This window comes from Centruroides sculpturatus, unplaced genomic scaffold (assembly GCF_000671375.1).
Source record: "Centruroides sculpturatus isolate CEXI.00-Female unplaced genomic scaffold, Cexi_2.0 scaffold1666, whole genome shotgun sequence".
Taxonomy (NCBI): Eukaryota; Metazoa; Arthropoda; class Arachnida; order Scorpiones; family Buthidae; genus Centruroides; species Centruroides sculpturatus.
In genome coordinates this window covers 11,947-35,574 of record NW_019385935.1, presented here as the reverse complement: position 1 = coordinate 35,574, position 23,628 = coordinate 11,947, and the positions used below count along the sequence as shown (strand labels likewise).

Here is a 23,628-nt window from a genome sequence, read left to right as displayed (position 1 = left end):
GAGCTGGGCCGAAGTGCAGACGGGAGTCCGAATGAAGCATCATAGGGCCCAGTTATGACGTCCCTGTCTACCGCGTCAGGTACCGACCAAGTCGATGAACAAGGCATAGTTTCTTTAACCCTGTAGTGCCAATAGGCGGAGCAGGGAAGGAGTTCCTTATGAGACTTGCGGTCCCCGTACCTCACGCACGCCTAAGAAAGAAAGAATAAACACATATGGCTTAGCCACTCACAAAATGAAGACGTAGCAGGCGGCAGAGAGAATGCGTCCTCAACAGTAGAAGCTAATAGATCTAGCGAAACATCCATAATGAAAGCAAGGAAAGCAAAGAACAACTTAAATCATCACTAATACAGAAAAAAGGAAGCGAGATGAGACAGAGAAAACCCTTTACCAACCAAGTGACAATGGTCCTAGGGTTCAGACAAGACAGTAGAGATGCTTAGCATGGACAAGTCAGAAAGACACCAAAAAATCACAGGGAAAGTGAACACAGGCGGCACGCAAACACCTACCGAAGTGGCACGCTTGGTACTGCATCAAAGTGCAGTATCAAGCGTGCCAAGAAAAATAGAAGAATGCCACTCAATGCGCCAGTCGCAGTAGCGGCTATCTGGTTGATTTTTTTTATTATTTTTTATTTATTTATGAAATATGGGGAACTCCTGGTATCACTCATAGGTACAACTAGGAGGGGAAAAGAAATGAAAAAAGAGGGAGAAATGCGAAGGATAGGGGATGAAAGTGGGGGCAGGAAGAGGGAGGAAGAGGTGGGATCCCACAGCGTATGCGTCACATTTATTTACAAATAAACCAGGGTAAAAAAAAACAGACAAATAATGAGGACAACTGCCTGACAAGCGGTGGGGAGAACAAGCAAAGCAGTAAAACAGATAAAACAGTAGCATGTAGCGTAGCGATCAGTAGCATAACACTATGATACAGAAAGCCACAAAGGAAGTGAAAATCACAAGGTAACAGTTCCTGGGTACAATGAAGAAACACTGTTGAAGAGAAGTCCACTCAATCAGGATTTCGAACACTGTTGTTTGCGATGTGTAGACTGCTCGCTGGATTCAGTGCTGCCGTCGCTGAGAGGAAGTCTGCTAGCTTATAATAAATGTCCTTGTTTTCAAGGAAGACGTTAAAAGGACAGGGCCAGTTGAAGCCAGCATAGAGTACACTGCCAATAAGAATGTCACGGTTCTGGTTGAACAGCGTACAGTCAAAGAGGAAGTGACTGCTGTCCTGGATGGAAGTGCCATCACACTGACAGATGTTGTCTTCTAGAATATGAAATCTTTTTAAGTATGCCTTGAAGTTGCCGTGACCAGTAAGCAACTGGGTCATAGCGAAAGAAGGAGAGAAGTGTCTCCACTGAAGGCGCTGGGTGATGTTAGGGATGAAGTTGAAAGTCGTCCTGCCGGTGATGCTGCTATCCCATTCCTGTTGCCATTGGTGGATTGCAAGCTGGAAGTTCCAGTACTTAATTTTAGAAGGTGGGATCTTGTCGTAGCTAGACGGGAGGAAGGAGGCCGCGGCAAATTTAGCGAGGCTGTCGGCGGCTTCGTTGCCTGCTACACCCGAGTGGCCACGTACCCATTTAAAATGTACATTGTGGTTGTGCGGATTAGAGGCAAGATGACGATGGATTCGAAGAACGTTATCGCCTCTGCGTCGGAGGCCAGTAATGTAGTGGATGGCAGTGATGCTATCGGTATAAACGATGATGGTTTTGTTACGGGGGAACCAATCAGTGAAAACGTAGTCGATTGCCTTAGTAATAGCAAGTATTTCCGCTTGGGGGACGGAACAATGAGGACCTAATTTGAAGGCAGATTTATGAGTGTCGCCGTTTTGATGGTTAATAAGAACGAAAGCTGCCCCCACATTCTCGTTGTCCTTGGACCCATCGGTGTAGATGGAGATGTCACAGGTATCATCATGAGGAAGGATGTAACTGCTGATGGTTGGGTAGCCTACCGTCATATTAGAGTTAGCATCCTTCACCTCGATACCGTAGGATTTGATATCTTCCTTTACTTGCTCAGGGAGATCAGAAAGTATAGTATTATTCTTATTGGTGTTGCAGAGGTAGTTGCTGGTGCATAAGTTGTTAATGTTCCAAATCCTGTCTGCCATTTTGGCTTTTATGTGGACAGGAAGCAGACTTGTAATAACCAGAAGGGCAGAGGTCGGGGCCGTCCGGTAAGCCCTGCAGATCTTAAGAGCTGCAATGCGCTGGGGCTTAGAAAGCTTCCTTTGAATGTGAACCTTCTGTGCAGCCCCCGTCCAGATCGCATAGAGCAAAATGGGTTCTATTGCCCCTAGATAAATGTATTTGGCTGCTTTGTACCCAATGCCCCAGGTATTCTTAGCGATGGAGATAAGGGCGTTTGATGCCTTAGTTGCCTTCGAGACCACCATGTCAATGTAGCTGGACCATTGTAGTTGTTGTTCGAGTTTAACACCTAGGTATATAAATTCCTTGACACGAGAGATTTTAACACCATTGATCTCAATGCGTGGGCTTCACTGTAGCGTAGTGTTTTTGGAAAAAATTATATAGCAGCACTTCGAATAATTGATGGGGAGCTTGTTTTTGTCGCTCCAGCTGAAGACCTTTGTTAGGAGATTATTACTGAGAATGGGTAAATTGCCAGAGTTCTTGTCAGAGACAAGAATAACTGTGTCATCAGCATAGCTTTAAATAAGATGGTTGTTGTCATTATCATCATTAATATTAGATAGCAGATCGCTGTGGACGATAGTCCATAGGCCCGGACCGGAGATTGACCCCTGTGGACAGCTTTCGGTGACATGATGGCAGTGATTGATGTTGTTCACAAAAAGGCCAGCCTTCCTGTCGTTGATAAAGCTTTTGATCAGATGGAATAAGTTTCGAGGACAGTGGTGAACCTGGAGCTGTTGCAGGATTGTGGGCCACCAGAGGTTGTCGAAGGCTCCACGGAAGTCGATCGAGAATAAGAGCGTGTGCTTCCTTTCAGCTTTAGCCTGGGTGATGTACTTTGTAATCTTGGTAAGAGCCGTAGTGGTGGACTTCCCAGGAGTAAAGCCATGTTGATGGTGGCTAAGGGCATTTTTCTTTTTAGGTAGGATAGGATCCTGATAATAACAAGCCTATCCAAAACCTTGCCCATGATTGAGAGCAGGCTGAAATTCCTATAGTCTTTCGCAAACTGTGGGATTTCATTCTGGCGTTTCCTAATAAATTTTACAGATGCACATTTCCAATAACGAGGGAAATAACCCAAAGTTAGGCAGCAGTTGTATAGTGTAACGAATGTCGTTGGAATGGCGAGGAACACCTCTTTGACCATTTTTCCAGTGATGTGATCCATACCAGGTGCCTTTTTGTTGTTGATAAGTATTACCTGAATGTGTTCAATCAATAAGTCGTTGTGGGAAAACGGCAGGTGCATTGATAGCAGGACATTTAAGTGTCCGATGTTGATTGGTGCTTCAAAGTATGTGTTAGAGCAATAATGATAATTTTAGAAATATACGAAAAGTGTTTATAATGTACTGACAATAAGAAATGTATTAAAATGTGAAAAAAGCGTAACAAAATCATACTAAGTACTCAAGAAAGTGTTGACTGCAGAACAAGGATGCTGTAAAAAAGTTATTACTCATAATATTTCAGAGAAATTACGAGATAGCGTTAAAAATTTAAATTAAAGTCCAGATACGTATACCGTCATGGTGGCTCATCTCTGATTCCAGCAAACAAAAGAAAGGAAACAGTGGAGACGCACGTTCTAACCTAACCTAACCTATTCTAATAAATTACCATAATTATTACCAACCAAATTATTACAATAGGTTAAGTTAAGTTAGAACGTGTGTCCCCACTGTTTCCTTTTGTTTGCTGGAATCAGAGATGAGCCGCCATGACGGTATACGTATCTCGACATTGACCAAAATTTATTATGCATGGAAAAACTAATTTTAATTTGCTAAAATCCTATCTACAATCAACACAATTTAAAAAAGTTTTGGCTATAAAATCAAATTGCAGGTAATTGATCACAAAGTAAAAGACCTTATAAAATAGCCTTAAAATAATGGCAGTTCTATACAACAGGATGACATGTGGCGGTTTTTATAACTTGTAGTAAAAAATTCAAATTAGTTCCTTAACAAATACTTATTTTGTTTACAAATTAAAATACAATATGATAGAAAAAGAAATTAATTTTTCTTATTACTGATTAGTATTGATAACTTATGTTGTAGATATTATAATTAAAACATTTTAATTACCCGTACTCTTCGTCCTGTTATGTTTTCGATATGCTCCACTACTGGACAATTACAAAAATCAAGATTTTATATTCTCGCTGCAGTCACTGATAAAGAAAAAGAGCAAAACAATTAAACCGAGAAAGCAAAACCAAAACTGAATGTGAAACTATACTGGTTTGGATACCAGATAACGTTGCTCTCTTTGATAATCAGGTTGTGTAAGTCTTATTATCATTGTAACACGTATGACTAAAAAAATGATATGTGTTACCAAGTAACCTCTCTTATCGTTGGAAGAGATGTCTCAATTGTTGACTCGACAGTCATCTCGACTATTTTTTGACTAACTCGACTATTGTTAACTCGACTAAAGAAACAAAATCACAAGTGTGAAGCCACAATCACTGATTAACACTTGTGATTTTGTTTCTTTAGTCGAGTCAACACTACTTTAACTTTTAACATTGCTGGCTGGTTAACTTATCCAATTATTTCCGCCATTATTTTATTTGGATAGCGTCGGGTCGTGAAAAATGAGGACGCTTCCTCGTTTTCACTATCAAGAATCGTAGTGATAAATGTTATTTCTCTTTACATACACAAAACATGTTTATTTCTAAATTTTAAAAGCTTGTGAATAATTTACTTCAAAGCTACGTTTGACTAAATAGACGGCAAGAGCCAAATTTGTCTCCGTAAACATTATTTTACATAATGTTTATTAATTTTAGAATGACTGTAACACCTGTATAAACAGGACTCGCACGCTATCGAATCCGTACTCCGATTTGAAAAATGTCCGTTTTGTCCAGATTTGTATGTATTAATTGTTATTTTTTCGGCTGTTACATATAACGAAGTATCGCAATGAGTCAAAAATCACTCTCTTGTAAATTTTTTTACATTTTTTGTACACTGCGAATCTTCAAACGTTTAGAAATGAAAAAATGGGGGTGTTTTGCTGTAGGTATAAATATGGTGGGCATGCTTTTGTTTAACTATTTTATAACTTAATAACACCTGTATCTATTGTCTAAAATTTCCGAAAATTTTCAGAGACGTTTGTTTATTAGGGGGATTGATGCTATTAATTAAATTTTGGTGATAAATGTCGAGGAAGTTGGGAGATAGAAAGGGATACGTGTCGTGTATCAGTAGGAACGTCTAGTAAATATATAAATAATTTACTTGTTATTAGCATTTACAATGTTTTATAAAACTCGTTTTTACTTCCAAGTTTTTGTNAAGTACTTCGAACGCTAGCAGCTAGTAAAGGGAACCTTAAGAAACTAAAGGAATTGATGGAAAGCGTCATTGATCTCCTAAATCTATAAGATAGCAAATGCCTCGTATTTACCTCACTGGGCTCCCTCTACATAGAGGTGGGCCCCGCCGCCCGTTCGATAGAGTACCTTATAGGTAGGGCTCTAATATGTACAGTACTTCTGTACAACAAAACGCATGTCCGTATGTGAGTTAAACCCGAGAAGCGATGAAGGCAAGGAAGGTGATGAAGGCAAGGAAGGTGATGAAGGCAATGAGGGTCGGTACTCCTTTGCTACCTAGACCCGAGCCGGAACCAGAGCCAGAGCCCTAGCACTACTCTTGGGGCTGACTATTATCGTCTCGGCGCTCGGTGACTACTGGGCGATGGTCCGGCCTATGATTATGACATCGTCTCTTTGATTACCCTGTAATGCCATTTGGTGGGGCAGGGTCAAAACTCTGAGTTGGTTATGAGGCTGTGGGGCAAGATGATTAGCTCTGGATTCCTTGGTTGGGGATTTTGAGTTGCTGACTGCAGGGCAGCCCGCATAACGGCGGGATTTACCCCAAATCTTCGGGCTTTGCATTCTCCATTGTTGGAAGTTTCCGCCATGATTTCGTCTGTCAAATATAAGAGAGAAAAATCATTAAGTTATTAGAAGTGCGTAAATACCGGGTTCTCTCCTCCTCCTTAGAAGAGCAAGTTTCATTCGCGATGTCTCCTGAATATGTGTGGAGTTCTGTTTTTGAGGAGGGGAACCTTGTTTATTTCTGAATACTGTAAGGTTTCGTTTTATGCGGTGGATACGTTCTACAGAAAAGCGCATATAAAAAATTCGCATAAAAAAAGACTTAACGTATCCCTACTTTTTCAATGAAAGTAATGTAATTTTTTAAAATCGCATAAAACCAAAACAACGAGTTAAAATTAACTTAAAACCACATAAAAAAGTTTGCAGAAATTAAAAGAAATAGGCTGCTTAATAAATTACTTTGAATGTCTGAAAGAAATTCATATAAAAGCTTAAAATAAACTTGTATTCAAACTTAATTAAGTTCATTTTATTGAAAAGTAATATAGTTTTACATTTTTTAATCATTATCGCTATCTGATAATGGTTTGCACCGTTTGCGAAGTGGTTCCAAATCACTTTCATCATCAGAAGAGACTGTCTCTGCAATAGATATTTGCGGTAAAGGCAATGGATTTTCACAAACTTTTATTCTCGTTCTGTGTAGCTCTTTCTTTTCTGACAATGTAATCAGTAATTAAACTTTGTGATGATGATTCTACTAATTTTTTATGTAGCTCACGATATTCAGACATGCAGTTCTGCAGCTCTTGTTGTAATTTAAAGGCTCGTTCAGAATTGGGGTCATTAATAAGAAAATGATTTTCTAATTTACTGCAAAGTTCAAGTTTTTGTCCAATTAATTTTGCAGTGAGGGGGGTTTGTTTTTTTCCCTCATCATTATCACCTTCTAGACCTACAATGACATTTAATGTTAGATCAATAATATCATTGTCACTTAAGGCATCATTCACAAGCAATTCATCTATATCATCATGGCTGAAGGTATTAAAACCATCTTTGCCAATTTCATGTGCCAAAGTAATTATTTTATCTGATAGTATTGATGTTTGAATGGTTGTATTGCTTGTTTCACATGCTGGCCAAACCTTTTTCCAACAGGCATTTAAAGTTGTTGGTCTTATTTCAGCGGAAGCAGATGCAACATTAATCAAACAATCAAAAATAGGAAATTGCTTCCACACGTCTTTCACTGTTAAGGACTCATTTTCTAGTTTACTCAAGATGAATTGGTAAGTTCGCTTAATGTAATATTTTTTAAAAGTTGCAATTATGCCTTGATCTAATGGCTGAATAAGGCTTGTTTTATTGGGCAGAAGAAATACTACTTGAACATTTGGATGTTCTAACTGTGGATGACCTAGTGCATTGTCAATAATTAATAAAACTTTAAAATCGAGAGATTTTTTTTTTTTTCATATAGGCTTCCACCTTTGGTACAAAGCAATTATTGAACTATTCTGTAAAAATAGCTGTTGTCACCCAGGCTTTCGGGTTAGCCATCCAATGCACTTGCAGTTGTTTTAAATCTTTCGTTTTAGAGCACATGGTCTAAGATATTGATTTATTATGAGCAGTTTCAACATCTGATCTTTTGATGCATTGCTACAAAGTAATAATGTTACTCTATCTTTACTTGCTTATGTCCACTTGCAGTTTTTTTAATTTTTTGTGATGTAAGTATGATTAGGCATTTTTTTCCAATACAGTCCTGCCTCATCAGCGTTAAATACTTGATCGGCACAATAGCCCCCATCTTCACTAATTTTCGCTCGCTCCTGTGGAAATTTTTTTTCTGCTCCTTTATCTGCTGATGCAGCCTTCTCTGTAATCTTGATATTATGAAGTGCATTTCTTTTTAAAAACCCGGTTAGCCATCCTTTGCTAGCTGAAAATTCTTTACCAGCGTGGGAAGTGGAAGTTGATGGCTCTGACTCTTTCATTGACTTATAAAACAGAAGAGCTTTTTTTTGGATTAAATAACCACTTACAGGAATTCTTCTTTGAATTAGTTCCTCAATCCAAATTGTGAGGGCTTTTTCTGTTCTTTCTAATAATACATCCCTTGAGTAACATAATAATTTGGCACTTAATTTTAAAAGCAAAATGGAAGTAAAAATTCATCAAGAAACTCATAGTGAAGAACGTCCTTTGAAATGCGATATTTGTAATAAGGGTTTTAAAAGGAAAGGGGAACTAAAAATGCATCAAGGAACTCATAGTCAAGAACGTCCTTTCAAATGTGATATTTGTAAAAAAACTTTTCATCAGAAAAAACAACTAAAACGCCATCAAATTTATCATAGTGAAGAACGTCCTTGTAAATGCGATATTTGTAATAAAGGTTTTAAATGGAAACAGCCACTAAAAAGACATCAAAATAATCATAGTGAAGAACGTCCTTTCAAATGCGATATTTGTAATAAGGGATTTAAACGGAAAGATTAATTAAAAAGACATCAAGAAACTCACTTTGAAGAACGTCCTTTTAAATGCGATACTTGTAATAAAGGTTTCAAATTAAAAGTGCTACTAAAAAGCCATAAAAGAACTCATAGTGAAGAACTTCCTTTCAAATGCGATATTTGTAATAAGGGTTTTAAACGGGAAAAATGACTTAAAACAGCATCACGAAACTCATAGTGAAGAACGTCCTTTCAAATGCGAAATTTGTAATAAGGGTTTTTATCACAAAGGTGTACTAAAAACCCATCAAAATATTCATAGTGAAGAGCATCACGAAACTCATAGTGAAGAACGTCCTTTCAAATGCGAAATTTGTAATAAGGGTTTTTATCACAAAGGTGTACTAAAAACCCATCAAAATATTCATAGTGAAGAACGTCCTTTCAAATGCGAAATTTGTAATAAGGGTTTCAAATGGAAAGCACAACTAAAACCCCATCATAAAACTCATACTGATGAACGTAACTATTCTTCTCAGGTATGTAACAAAAGGTTTAAAATCAAAGGAAAAAAAATGTTTAAGAGCTCATAAAATCATCTATAATGAGAAATTCAACCATACTTGTGATAGGCCTATATGTAACAAATATTTTTAAACAAAATATTATTTGGTATGTCATGAAGTAGTTAATAATTAATTTTACCATACGTAATACGTACAACTTCCAACGTATTGAAGGTGTCACGTGGTACCATCTCACACTCTGACGTTAGATTGTAGTTTCCAGTTTTAACTCACGTGCTTCCTTTCTTATCATGTAAGTTGCTACTCACGTTGAGTCGAGCATGTGATATTGCTGCACGAAAGTGAAAATGGCTGACAGATAAGCATTTCTTATCGCTATAGAAGAGTTAGAAAGCTGAAAGACGTTGTTTGAGAAGGCAACAAATTTTTTGACCACGAGTGGATGCCATTTCTTTTCGTGTCAAGTCAATACTGTATTAATAAAAAAAATTAATTTATAATTGATAAAATTATATAGCAAATTTTTCGAATAATAAAGAAGTACAGTCGACCCCCTATAACACGGGTTTCTATAGTTCGTATTTCTATATCACGGCGAAAAAATTGCGACAGTTTTTCGTACAAACACGCTAAAAAAACATATAATTCGGTAAAACGTCATCGCCGACTCGTGTCGCGACAGGATTACACAAACCGTTGAGTTTAAACGAGCAGCAGACCTACTAAAAACCATTTATTATTTAATTTTCATAAAAAGGATTGTGGAATGTAACCAAGTAATGCTGAAATTCCACAAACAGAATATTGTCCTTTTCTGTTATGTTCTATTCATCTGTACCAATATAGGACCATAATGACATCAATTATTCATTTCCCTGAGTATNTTTAAACGAGCAGCAGACCTACTAAAAACCATTTATTATTTAATTTTCATAAAAATTATATCTATATTAATGATGTTTCTAAAGTTCAAATTTTTCGCAAAAAAAATAATTTATCAGGGAGCACGCGAGCACCATTCGATGACAATGTTTACAACAAAAACAAGCTTAAGCAACGGCGTAGTCGAACGGTGCACACTCGGTAAATAATCCTACAAGTTTTTGTTTATAGCATAGTTTATATGGATTTTTCTCAAAAAATTATATGTATTTTAAAAAATGTTGAGTCGAATTAGTCTAAAATTGATTAATTTTATGGAAGAAACCTTTTAAACAGCCGTAGTCCGTAAACTGCATATGTGCGAGGCTGTGATTGGCTGGACTTCTAAAAGCTGGATTTATAAAACTCGGAACGTATTTACCGTGTTATAGGGGGTCGACTGTATTTAATTCATCGAAAAAGAGAATTTATACATATAATTTACTATCATTTTAATAATTAAAAGCATAGACACTAAATTAAGATTGTTTATTAATCAGAAGTGTCAAGTTCTGATTAATAAATAATCTTAATAGACAGATTCAGATTCTTTTAATGAAGCATACAAAACATTAGTACATACTGCGTGCCGTTTACACACAGCCAAGTGAATCCAGAAACAAAGAAAGTGAATACAGTGAATAAATATAATTGAAATATTATATAGAAAAAAATTAAATTAAGATTAACAAATAAAAAATGATAAAACATTTACAAATCACAAGAATAATATAAAACAATACACACAAAACAAAAACGTCGCGAAATTGTGGTAGCCCACGTAAAAATACACTATGCGACAGGGAGGTTCTGAGAAGCCTCAAAAAGTTTTTGTCATTGAATTCTGTCCTTTCAATTTTTTACATTTTTTATGTTCTTTTATGTCCTTTCAAATCCTTTCATGTTATTTCTTACATTCAAGTTGTCACTTTTTCATATCACTTTTTCCCTTTCTCTTCCCTTTTTTTTCTTACCTCTGTTTCTTTTGTCCTACTTCCACTCCTTGTTTTTGTTTGTCACTTCACTTCACAATTTAAGGGTATCCTTGACCTACAAAAGTCAGGTGATAATTTTTAATTTTCTAGTAGGTCAAGTGGACTTGCTACCACATAGATAACATGCACAAAAATAAGAATAAGGTCAATGAGAAAGTTCCTCAAGATTCTATTGTTAAGAGTTGAATTGGCGCCAGTTGCGCCCATGCTGCAAAAACACAGTTGAGATTTCAAGGTATTCCACTAAGGGTTCCACAAACATTTGTTTGTTTAACAGGCCTGGACTTTAAGCGTGCACCGAATTAAATAATGACAAAGTTTGTCAATAACAAAATCAAATATTTAATTAAACTTCTAGTAATAAACTATATACAGTATTTAGTAAAAATCAAACAATAATTTATTCAATGAAATTCAATAAGAATCAACCCGACAAAACTCAAATTAATCTATATCTAACTTAATTCTATTCCCCTTTGGAATTCGACAAAAATCAAAGACTTAAACTTATAAACAATAATTCTTATAAATTAAAGATCCCAATCGTCACCTCAATATACTAGGAACCTATTTCCTCAAACTCTCAAGACTTTCTATAATTGTCGATCCATAAATCGAATAACTTCAAAACCGCCTTGGAACTATTTGATCCTATCGGACACCTCTCTCGTTCACTGCTACCTAAGCTCACCAAAGCTTGTCGCTATCAGGAATTCACCTCGTTCATCTTCACTTGAGACTCGGGATTTATAGTGTGAGGTGACGTCACAATTCTGAATGTGATCACTCTCCTCATTTACATACTTAACGCTAACAATAAACTTTTTCGTTTCTCTGGCAGCCTATTTACGACAATTACTCGTTAACCTTTTACATTATTCTTTTTCACAATTTTCAGGACGTTTTTATTCTTTAAGGTTTAGTGAGTCCCTAATTCGTGCTTGTGGGGTCTCCCCCCCCTTTTCTCGGTGCGGACTTACTTTTTTTCGCTCGGGAAGCACAAGTGTGCGCGAGTTTTTCTACGGCGCTTTTCTTCCGTCGGTGAGTTGGTTTTTCTTCTGTTTTTAAGTTAGTAAGGTGAATGGTGAGGAAACCTTCGTCCTAACAAAACATAAGCCCCAACAAAAATAGAATAATAAGCAAAATAAAAGTAAATAAAAATAACGTTCGGACTTTGGTTCCTTACAGTTATTCACTTTCAGTTGTAAACTATAAATAAATAAATTACAGTATACATTTTGAAATAACTTACATTCATTGCACATTCATAAACATTTTTTTTCTTTTCTCATCCCATCTTCTTTTTCTTTTTTGGTCGCTGTGCATCAAATGTACTGTACATGGTGACAATGAAATACTTTCATTAAACATTTAATTATCATCATATACTGTACATCTACTACAGTATATTTGTTTCTTCTGCCTCATCAGATATGCAGCTGGAAGTGGATTGTTCTTTTATTTAACTATAAATAAAAATAGGCTATACTGTATTTNAGAAAAAAAATTTTCTAAACAGTCTTGATTAAATCTTGCAGTTAAAATGTACTTCATATTGTAATTTTTACCAAGGTCTGTATAGCAGCAGAGGAGTGAACGAATAGACATAAGGAAACCTTTCTGAAATGGTAATAAATGTGTTCTTTTTCCCTACTTCATATTCTTACAAATAGAATAAAATTTGCGTAGTACTTGTTCTTGGGCTTCTGTATGCATTCCAAAGGCACTAGCAATTCGACGATCATCAATTTTAGGGATTCTTGAATTGAGGATGTCAAAAGTGTCATTAACAAGTTTTACAAAATCAGAAATTTCCTGGTCATCAGGTAGAAGGAAAGATATTGCTTGAGCGACATGATTTGAAAATAACTGACAAGCAAGATTAACTTTTTGACATTCTCTTCCATGCACATCCACATGAGCTTGTGTCAGTTTTGAACATAGCTTTATTTCCCCATTATCCAAGGATAATATTTTTAGAAAAACATCTTTATTCACATGCTTTTTTCCTGGCAAGATAATGCCTTCATCTAATACATGATTCCTCAAAAGTTTAATCAAATGTGGCACATCTGAATAGACCCATATGTGCTTTTCAGGATGGATAGGATTTTGAAAGCATGTGTTTTCATGGTCAACTTTGAGATAGTTCCATACCTTTGAATTTTTTCTTCCCCGATCACAAACAACACCAACAACTATAAAACCTGCACTCTGAACTTTAGTTATTATATCTTTCAATAATTCACCTGTCATAGTTGTATCAAAGTCATAATAAACAGGTTGTTTCCAATTCCCACACAGAGCACGAGCCATTATTACCTGCACCTGACTGTGAGGTCCAAAAACTTTGTCCATTTCTTGGTCATAACAGAGTCTGGAATCAACATTCATTTCATCAAAGCTCAGAATGCAGAGAGATTTTATAACTGTGAGACTTTCAGATTTCATCTTCATTATTTGCAAAACATCATGCAGTACTCCTGGATAGCAATGAAAAGATGAAGAAACCCATTTCCTTAAAGTAGAAAGTGCAGGTAAAGGGATTCCAAGGCTTTTTCTCATATACACATAACACTTCCTAGACAAAGAACGCAGGGTCAGTGCTTTTGCTATATCTTCTTTTAAACTACTACTTCACACCTAAGTGCTAATTCCAGCACATGAACGATAAAAAAAACTTTAATGTTCTAACGTTTTCGGCCGTCTTTCAGAGGCCCTCGTCAGGAAAATATTACAACGAACAGAAAAACAGTTTTATCTAACAATTTTCGAACAAAGCTGTGTTCTTCTTTTGTCCAATTTGGCTTCATTTTTTGTGTTATAAGACAATTTATGTGTGTTTTGGTAAATATGTTTTTCAAAATATTATTTATTTTTTCATTTTCTTCATGTTTTTTACTTTCTAATAATTTGAATTTTTGGTTTTTCTCAGTAAGAGCCAACTGTAATAATTTATTTTTTCTTTTCAGGGTAAATATTTTCCTTTTCAAGTGATCAATTTTCGCATTTGCTAAATCCAGTTTTTTTGCTAATTTCACTTCCAGTGAAGGCTCATTTATAGGTTCAGTTTCAGTACCTATGTCAATTTTTTTCTTTTTTGGTGAAAGATGGGACATCCTGTTCAGTGCACGTTTCCTATTCTCTCGCTGTTTATATCTTATTGTTTTGTCATGCATTTGCTCTACTATCTCTGATGTACATGGGACATCCGAAGATCTAACAGGAGCTAGATTTAAAGATGGCATGCACAGCATCAGGCTTTAAGCGTCTCTTGGAAGGTATATTTAAGAGTTCTGTTTTTAGATCTCTCTCATAGTCATCTTTAAGAAAATGTGCACTGCAAACTGTTGCATTTTCAACATTCACTTTGTCCTCTCGTTTGCAGGCATGAATCCACTTACTTCTAAGAGTAGGATGCTTTGGGAAAGAATGATAAATTACATTACTTCCTTTAGTCTTNTTAGATCTCTTTCATAGTCGTCTTTAAGAAAATGTGCACTGCAAACTGTTGCATTTTCAACATTGACTTTGTCCTCTCGTTTGCAGGCATGAATCCACTTACTTCTAAGAGTAGGATGCTTTGGGAAAGAATGATAAATTACATTACTTCCTTTAGTCTTTTGATTGTAATTTTTACACACTGCCACGCAACAGTTTGGCATTATTCAAGTTGATCAGTGAACACTAACTAAAAAATTCACATGTCAACTTACTACTATTTAACAGAAAGATAATTTGAAAAAATTAAATTTCACCTTATATTTGTATTCCGAACACCAATCAAAACTTAATTTCAAATATAAACGAACAACGATCACCATGGTATATAGAAAGCTCACGTCTTTCTCGGAGCGTGTTTCTCGACGGTGACGTCATGTGCACAACGATTAAAAGAGAAATTTACTGCACACGCAAAATGAGCACTCCCTGAGACCAATATGGCTGCACACGTGACGGAAGCGTATGAGCATACCTGTTTAATCTAGCACCTTAACTTGGATGGGCCAAAGTTGTCCCTGGGACAATGTTAACTATCAACTTTGGAGTTGGAATGTGGGATTATTTTTGAAGTGGACGAATGTTTAGTTTGAACGAAAGGGGAGATTGGAATTTTTCCCTTTTTCACGTTAGGTTTTAGTTTAGAATTTAAAGAAAAATTTAATTGGGGGTTTAGGAAAATATGGGATATTAATTGGGAAATTCGGTAAAAATTCCGGATTTCACAGGGGGCATTAGACTGTTTCGTTAGGATGATTGTATTTTTATGTCTTATTAATACTAGATTTATAGGAAAGTTATCAGACATATTTATATTTAGTCTCCATAGACAAACATTGATCTGTCATAGATTGAGAACATATATTAAAATCTATAATAGATTTTTTCATGTGAGATATGAAGATAAACTCAGCTGGATAATCACCTTTAATTCTACTATTTAGTAGAATCAAATAATTTTCTTGTGTAAAATTTAACAAGATAAATCCGTATCGACAGATGCTTATATCTTTCGATAGTCTTATAAAGGCAATAGTGTCACTATTAAAAATATATGTTAGATCCATAGTTACTCCAATGATAATGTTAAGATCCCCACCGAATATCCAGTAGTTTATAATATTGGCCCATGGATTGATAGCTTTTTTTCAATTCTTGAAAGTTCGCCTTTTTACGTGATGGAGAGATATATGCAAGTATTAGGCCAATTCGTGCCTCTCCCCACAGTACTTGGAGATTCTGATTAATATCTATTATTAGAAATATAAAAGTGTTAATTATATGTGTGAACCGAGGGGATTAGAGTGGAGAGCTTCTCCCCACTTATCGGCTTCGTTGTCAGGGATGGCATCGGTAAATGAGTGGGAGGTGTCGATCGTACTCAAAGATGAGACATTAAATTTAAGAATAATATATTTAATATAAAACAAATAATATAAATACATGCGAGTATATCTTATATTTAAACAGAAAATAATGATGATAATAATAATATATTCGCATCGCGACAGTATCGGACGACCAATGTTTGTCTTTCCCGTCAGTGGGAAAACCGAAGGTCCTTGACCCAATATTTTCCAAGTCCTATAAAAAAAAGCGAATATTTTGTAAGATCTAACCTAAAAAGGTAGCAAATATTTTCTAAGTTCCGGGTATACCGAGAGAGAGGGAAGCAAAAATATTCTAAGTCTTTACCTTGTTTGGAGCGGCGATCAGAAGTTGCGATGAATCCAGAGGCACAGAAGGCTTGAAGAGTTCGATCCTTGGCTTCGTCCCTCGACGTTCGCCNTAATTAATTTTTACTTTATGATGATAATTATATTTTATATATTAATCAGTTTATTAACATAATAGGCTGTCACCTGTTACAAGGGGATACATAATGTTTACTATAAATAAAACAAATATTCAATTACAAAGAATTAAACATGTCGACAATTTAAGATAACAACTAATATTTAAGATTTTACATTAAAAAGTCTTCTAACACCATTATAGAAATTAAAAATTTCATTAGTGGTAGCCTGATTAAACTTGTCATACATATAGCTCACTGGACTTTGGTTGACAATTTGACCTTCAGTGATCTCTGAGTCTTGATCTTTATCAAAATCACAGCTGTAAAATAAATGAATTTTTGACAATAGTTTTTCACAGTTTGGACAAGAAGAATGGCCATATTCTAAATAATTACCTTCTAACATTAATTCTCTTTGATTCAGTCTCATCTCGGTAAAAAAATTTTTGACTTGAAAAGTTAAGTTCGTAAAAATGTAATTGTTAATAAACGGATAGTTAAATAGGAAGTTATAGTAATATTTCTTACTTCTCTTGCGAACATCCTCAATGTCTTGAACTATAGAACGTTCTATAGCACTTTGCATTAATTGATTCATATATTGATTATTATTTCTGAGATAGTTAAAAACCAGTTCAATAGAAAATCCATAATTATTAAATATATGAGACAGTTGAGCTATCTAATTCCGATTTGTATTTATCTTCTGAGATCTGTTATATAACAATAGTATAAGCCTATTAGACAGATTATTTGAGTTAATTATCTTATGTAACCATTTCAAGCATACTTTAAATAAGATCGTATTTATTTTATCTCTCTTGAATTCCAATTGAAGAACGCTCCCTGGCATATTAAATTCCAATTGATATAACTTACGTATGAATATGTTGTGAAGTTTTTCAAAATTATTAAATTTGTTGAGAGATCAAATAGGAGCAGCATATAACAAGGCATTTAGCACTATAGAATTAAACAGTTTAAAATGAATCTTATTATTTCTTATTTTTGCTTTAGAAAACAAAATTATCAAATTATTCAAAAGATTTCTAGATTTAACCATAATATATTTACAGTGTTTTTCAAAAGACAAATTAAAGGTCCATATAAGACCTAAAAACTTCTTTTCGTTAACAATATTTAATTTTTCATCGTGAATATAGAAAGACATGACTTTTTTGGACATTCTATTTCCGATTCTGAAAATCATAACCTCAGATTTATTTGGATTAATTTTGACCTACAACTTGTTTAAATATTCAGTTATTTGTAAAATTTTACGTCGAAGAGCAACTGCAGAAGGAGCAACAATGACTATATCATCTGCATAGGATAATGAATGAATACAAATGTTTTCAATATATATTCCGTCATTTTCATTCGTAAAACAATCGTTCAAATTAAATAGGTAAAAGTTAAATAAATAAGGAGACAGAGGATCACCCTGTAACAATCCCCTGCAAACTGAAAATGGATTTCCACATACGTTATTTTGTTTAATTATAACATTATAATTGCCATAAAGTTGACCAATAATATTTACTAATTGTCGCGTCAGGCCGATTCCTGTCTCATTTGATGATTAATTAATTTTCGTAAGACTCACCTGACCGTCTTGTTCGTACACGAGGTTCCCTTCGTATCTCCAACTAAGAAAAGTTCACCAAGTTCGTCCTTTTAAATTTTATTCACACAAAAAACCAACAAATCGACTATATACAATAATTCGATAGGAAGAGCATCCCGCTATGTTCTCGCACCTTTTTGGAACTTAACACCACTGTCTTGGTGTTGCCAACTCTCTTCAATCATAATATTAAACATTAAATATTAACAATAAAAAAAACGATTAAAACCGCCCGCCATCTAGCGGGATGGATAGGTCACTAATCGTTTACTAGCTTCATGTTTAAGTAATTTATTTTGAAGCAGTTTTGTGCATATTGAATCATATGCTTTGGATAAATCCAGAAAAATAGCAAAAACTTTGTTTCTTTTTTTTAATAACTGCAGTTGAATTAATGTCATTAAAACAAATAAGGCTTTTTGCGTGCCCCCATTGGCTACATAAGCATATTGAGTAGGATTGTGTAGATTATTTGTTTTTGTCCACATGTTCAATCTTTTGGCTAAAATAGCTGTGAAAATCTTTCTGAAGTTTGATAATAACGCAATAGGTCGATAATTTGCAGGATTGTCTTTGTGACCATGTTTGTGTATCATAGATAAAATCGCCTCTTTCCAATTTAATGGAATTTCTCCACTAGAGTAAATATTATTAAAGATTCTGGTTAAATACTGTATTAATTTGAAAGGCAAAAGTTTAATTATAGAAATAGGAATGCCATCAGATCCAGGAGCCGATTTGCTTTTTAATTTGTTAATACATTCTCGAATTTCCTGAACATCAAAAGTTTCATTTTGATTTATGTGAAGAACTGTCAAATCTTCAATATGAATATTCGCCTGGTTATATAAATATTCATCCAAAAATTTCTGAAAATAATCAAACCAATCCTCGTCACTAATAATTTTTTGCTTAGTATACCCTTGTCTCTTATGTCGATAGTCTTTAACAATTTTCCAAAATGTGCTCGAATTTCTTACTTCCATTAATGTTTTATTTAAATTAAACAAATGACGTTTCTTTTTTGCTCTTATTAAGTTCATTTTTAATCAAACCAATCCTCGTCACTAATAATTTTTTGCTTAGTATACCCTTGTCTCTTATGTCGATAGTCATTAATGATTTTCCAAAATGTGCTCGAATTTCTTACTTCCATTAATGTTTTATTTAAANCTTGGCTTCGTCCCTCGACGTTCGCCTAGAGGGTCGAGAGCGATCCCCTTTTATACCCGTTCAATGTAGGAAATATCTGGGATTTCGCTGACGTAATTGTCTTTGCAGCATGTGTTGTTTACTTGAATTTGACATTTCTCCAGATTTCTTACCATCTCTCCCATCATGGGTGACGATGTTATATAGACATCTTTTGACCAATTAGTATAAAATTCGTCATCACCTGGGGAGATAACTGGCCATCCTCGGTAACGTGATATAATTTCTCACTGTATGGTCTACCCTTGTAGGTGACCTTTTTGTCCACCCTCAACACAGTAACACATGTTTGTGGTAGCTAATTGGTTATACCCTCAGATACCTTATAATCGAGTAGTCCCCTGGGGAGAGGGGAGTTCTTCGCGGTCACCTCAGACGACTCCGTCTGCACAGGTCACCTTTCTAAGTGACACAGTACAAGTCCTGGGGTCACATGGTCTGCTTCCCGGGCAAAGGTGTGAAAACGGGAGAAATAATGGAAATAATGATGAAAGAAAAATTATCTACGACTTTTATTACCGAAAATTTCTCATAAGAGAGTCTGATTTCTCACATATGACATGAGTATATCTTACCAAATGTTTTTTTACTAATAATGTGAGACTGCCAGAAGGGCGTCCGAATTTGCTGTATCTCAGGGCTTTACTAACTAATACTGAATAATCATGTTCAAGATCTTTCTTATCTACCTCAGACAGATCAATAATCCAGGTTTCTGTAAAACCAACAACAAAATGTTGATTTATATATTTTCATATATCATCATTTTGAAGTTTACCCTGTAATTCCTGTATATTCCAGAACTAAATAATAAATTAAAGTTATCATTAGTATTTGCCTTGGTGTAGGAACAACAATTAGTAGATTATCAGACTCAACCTGAATATCTGTATTGATATTAGACTCATTATTAAATGTAATTTTAATAGTATTGGAATGGAATAAAGTTTTTTCTGTATTTATGTTATCTAATTCCATTTATTCAAGTTTATCCTAAAAAATTATTCAATTGAATAACTGAATCTAGGTTGATATCATAGGTGAATATTTTTTATCATAAATGTAATAATCGTCTCTGCTGATTATTTTATTCCCTTTTATTTTCTCCTGTTTAATTATAGGCAATAATTTTTTCTTGTCTGAATCTACACTGATTAGATATATCAGTGGTAAAAATCACTTTCTTATATTTCAAAATTAGCTTTTGATTTCCAAAATTTTTTCAGAATAAGATTTTTGCTGTATTCGGAACCTACTGTTATTTTCACCATTGGATTAGAACTTTTCTCAGTTCCTATGATTAACCTTTCTAAGATGCAGTTTTCTATTTCTAATATCTCTTTAATAAATTGATTAATTTCTTTTATATAATTTGTATTAGAGAAAGGAAAATTTATAATGATCATATTTTTTTTTTGTTTTCACATTAATCAAATTATCTAATTCAAATTTTAACGTACCTTTTAAATGGCTATTGTGCTTAACTAGTGCATCTAGTTTTTTTCATTTCTTGAGTCAAATTCTGTATTTTTTCCTGATATCTTTTATTCTCTTCTTTTATATGTAGTGCTTCATTTTTAATGCCTCGAATATCGTGACTTACCGTATTAGCCCAAATTTAATGCGACTCCGAAATTTTCATAAAGATATTTAGAAAAAAGATAATACTCAAAATAATTCAAAGAAAGTAAAATTCAATCATATAAGCATTTATTTAGGTAATTATAGCTAATAACACAGGTTACATTCATGTCAATAAAATTAAGTAATGTAAAACAAAATTAATATTACGTAAGTAACAACGAAAAACGGAAATGTTTATTCAGAATCTGAACTGTTTTCAGAATGAGAACTCATTGATGTCACATTGGTATCATCAGTATTTTCATTCACGCTTTCAGTCTTCTACGAAATGTCATCTTTTGTCCAATTTAAATCATAGGAAATGCAGCATTTCTTGAAAATAAGTATCAATTCAGGTTCGATCTTCTGCCAGGCAGTCTCTATCTATTCTCCTAAAAGAGAGGCTGAGGGTTTTTTATTTTTTTTGAAGGTGTCAATGGATGATTGCCCGATAATAGCCAATTGTTGTATTTTTTTCGAAAATTCTTTTTAAATAGTTTATTAACCACCACATCAAAGACTTGCAACTGAGAAGTCATACCACTTGGTATTATTACAAGATCGGAATTTAATGTTTCAATTTTTTCCTTAACACTTGTTGTAAGGTGGCCTCGAAATGCATCAAGGACTAGCATGGAGCAAGAGTTTCTCAGAGAACCTGGCCGTTTTCCCCATATCATATTCAACCAGTCTAATATTAACTCCTCTGTCATCCAACCTTTTTCTTGGACCAGAAAAACAATTCTTGGACACAGCTTTTCTTTGGGCATTGTTTTATGTTTCAATATAACGTAAGGTCGAAGCTTTTGCCCATCAGCAGTAACAGCAAGCATAGCAGTAATTCTGGACTTTTCATAACCTGCTGACTTCAATAAGATCGTTTTTTCACCTTTCGTATTTACTGTAAGGTCGGAAGGCATGTCAAAATAGACTGGTGTTTGGTCTGCATTTCCCATATTTCCAAGACTGTAGTTGTGCTCTTTGTGTAATGATATAACATGGCGCTGATAAGCCAACAATTCTTCATTAAAGTCGTCAGGAAGTTTTTGCATGAGAGTTGTCTGCCATCGTAGTGATAAACCGTTACTTTCCATCATTTTTCTACACCAATTGATACTTGCCTTAAAATCCTTTCTAGGAATGTTTAAATTAGCAGCCTCTTCTAACGCTTTAAATGATATGACTTCACGGGATATTGGGCACCCTTTATTTCGCTTTTCTATTATGAATTTTAACATTTGCTGCTCAACTTCATTAAACCTTCCTTTTTTAGGACCACTAAAGACTTTTTTGAAAAATTTGCATTCTTATATTTCCTTAAATCTTTTTTCCATAGGCGAATGTTTACTTCTGGAACTCCATATTTCCTCAAAGCTCTCAAGTTGTTCGTTCTTTTTGCCTCGTTAGCAACCATAATTTTAAAATTTATATCGTAGGTTCTCCTGGTACTTTTATTTATTTGACTCTTTGATGAGCCTTTTTTTCTCAACACTACTTTTATTACTCGCACTCATTTTTATGGGCAATAAAGAAACAAGTAAAGTAACCATCGCTAGTCACTAGAGCAAAAAACAAACGAAACAAAACAGTTGCATGTGACGTTAACAAGTGGAGACATAGCCTTACTATAGTAGGGCTATGCAAACAAAAGTGCAGGCATACTAACTAGATCACATGGTTGTTTTGAAGTGGTCGGTCGAGCTAGGAATTGGTCGGACGTTCAGTCATGTTTTAACCTCTAGGAAAATGTCCTTGTTTAGATTACATTCCATTACTTAAACCCCAAATTTAGCATGAGTTGATTTTTTAACGGAAAATAAATGGTCGAAAAATATCGCGTTATATTCGGGCTAATACAGTAATTGAGAGAAATTGTTATGTATCAATTTATAAATTCATTTTAAGGAATATTGTGAGTCTGATTGTAAGACCAGGCCGTCAATATTACTCCAGCACTAGCCAAAATCAAAATCTTGTTCTCTGCCAACTCACTCAACTATACAGGGTGTCCCAACGAAAACGAAACGGCAGAGATATCGCGTTTGTCCAAGCAAATCGCTCGGACAGGTCGATCTTATTTTCAAGGGGGACATTTTCTGCAATTAAGTTTTTGCGATTCTGAATAGAACAGACAACAAAATTTTTAAAAACTTATTTATTTTTTATTAACTAAACAAGCATTTATTTCAAATAAAGTAACAAACATAAGAAAAAGTTATCAAGTATTCAATAAATGTTCGAATTGAGCACCACTAACCTCCATACAATAATAGAAATTTTGCTCAAAACGGTTTCTTACACTTCGGAAAGTTTCAGGTGTTATTTTAGAACACTCGTCTAAAATTCTTTGTCGTAATTCTTCAATAGATCCTGGTTCGGTTGCATAGATCTTACTTTTTAAATGTCCCCAAAGAAAAAAATCAAGAGGACTAAGATCTGGGGATCTAGCCGGCCATTCTAAAGGACCTCTACGTCCGATCCAATGCCCAGGAAAAACCGTGTTCAAAAACTCTGTAACTGGTCTTGCATAATGCGGGGGGGCTCCATCTTGTTGGAAAGTAAGGCGGTCTTCTAAGTATTGGTCGTCACGTTCGACGATATCAACAAGTAATGGATGTACAACATTTTCAAGTAAATCTAAATAACTTTCTCCCGTTAGATTACCATCTAGGAAAATGGGGCCAAGTACTCGATCTCCAAAGATTCCGGCCCACACATTTAGTTTTTGTGGAGTTTGGCTATGAACTTCACGAAATATGCTTGGGTTATTATCTGACCAATATCGACAATTGTGACGATTAACCATTGAGTTTAAAAAAAACGTGCACTCATCGGAAAAACAAATGTTAAAAAGATAATCCACGTCAACATCAAAGCAAGAAAGAAAAATT

At 34.8% G+C, this 23,628-nt stretch overlaps 3 protein-coding genes and 2 pseudogenes across 3 annotated transcripts in view; 1 reads left to right on the top strand and 4 right to left on the bottom strand.

The window, feature by feature from the left end:
• LOC111612679 (NACHT, LRR and PYD domains-containing protein 10-like) overlaps positions 1-4,400 on the bottom strand; it is a 31,494-nt gene extending 27,094 nt beyond the window's left edge. The window contains exon 1 of the mRNA XM_023353922.1: positions 4,288-4,400. The gene's annotated coding sequence lies outside the window, so the exon portion shown is untranslated. The remainder of the gene's footprint in view (positions 1-4,287) is intronic.
• On the bottom strand, positions 1,024-2,427 carry LOC111612672. The gene has a single exon (XM_023353910.1). It carries the CDS (start codon positions 2,425-2,427, stop codon positions 1,024-1,026), a length of 1,404 nt encoding a protein of 467 aa, XP_023209678.1.
• Positions 4,401-6,519: 2,119 nt separating the features above from the next.
• On the top strand, positions 6,520-9,126 carry LOC111612670 (annotated as a pseudogene).
• On the bottom strand, positions 6,628-8,071 carry LOC111612671 (tigger transposable element-derived protein 1-like). Its single transcript, XM_023353909.1, has 3 exons — positions 7,862-8,071; positions 6,754-7,477; positions 6,628-6,710 (listed from the first exon to the last, which is right to left on the bottom strand). The coding sequence occupies exons 1-3, from the start codon at positions 8,069-8,071 to the stop codon at positions 6,628-6,630; spliced, it is 1,017 nt and encodes a 338-aa protein (XP_023209677.1).
• Positions 9,127-21,019: 11,893 nt separating the features above from the next.
• Positions 21,020-23,628, bottom strand: part of LOC111612669 — a 10,139-nt pseudogene continuing 7,530 nt past the window's right edge.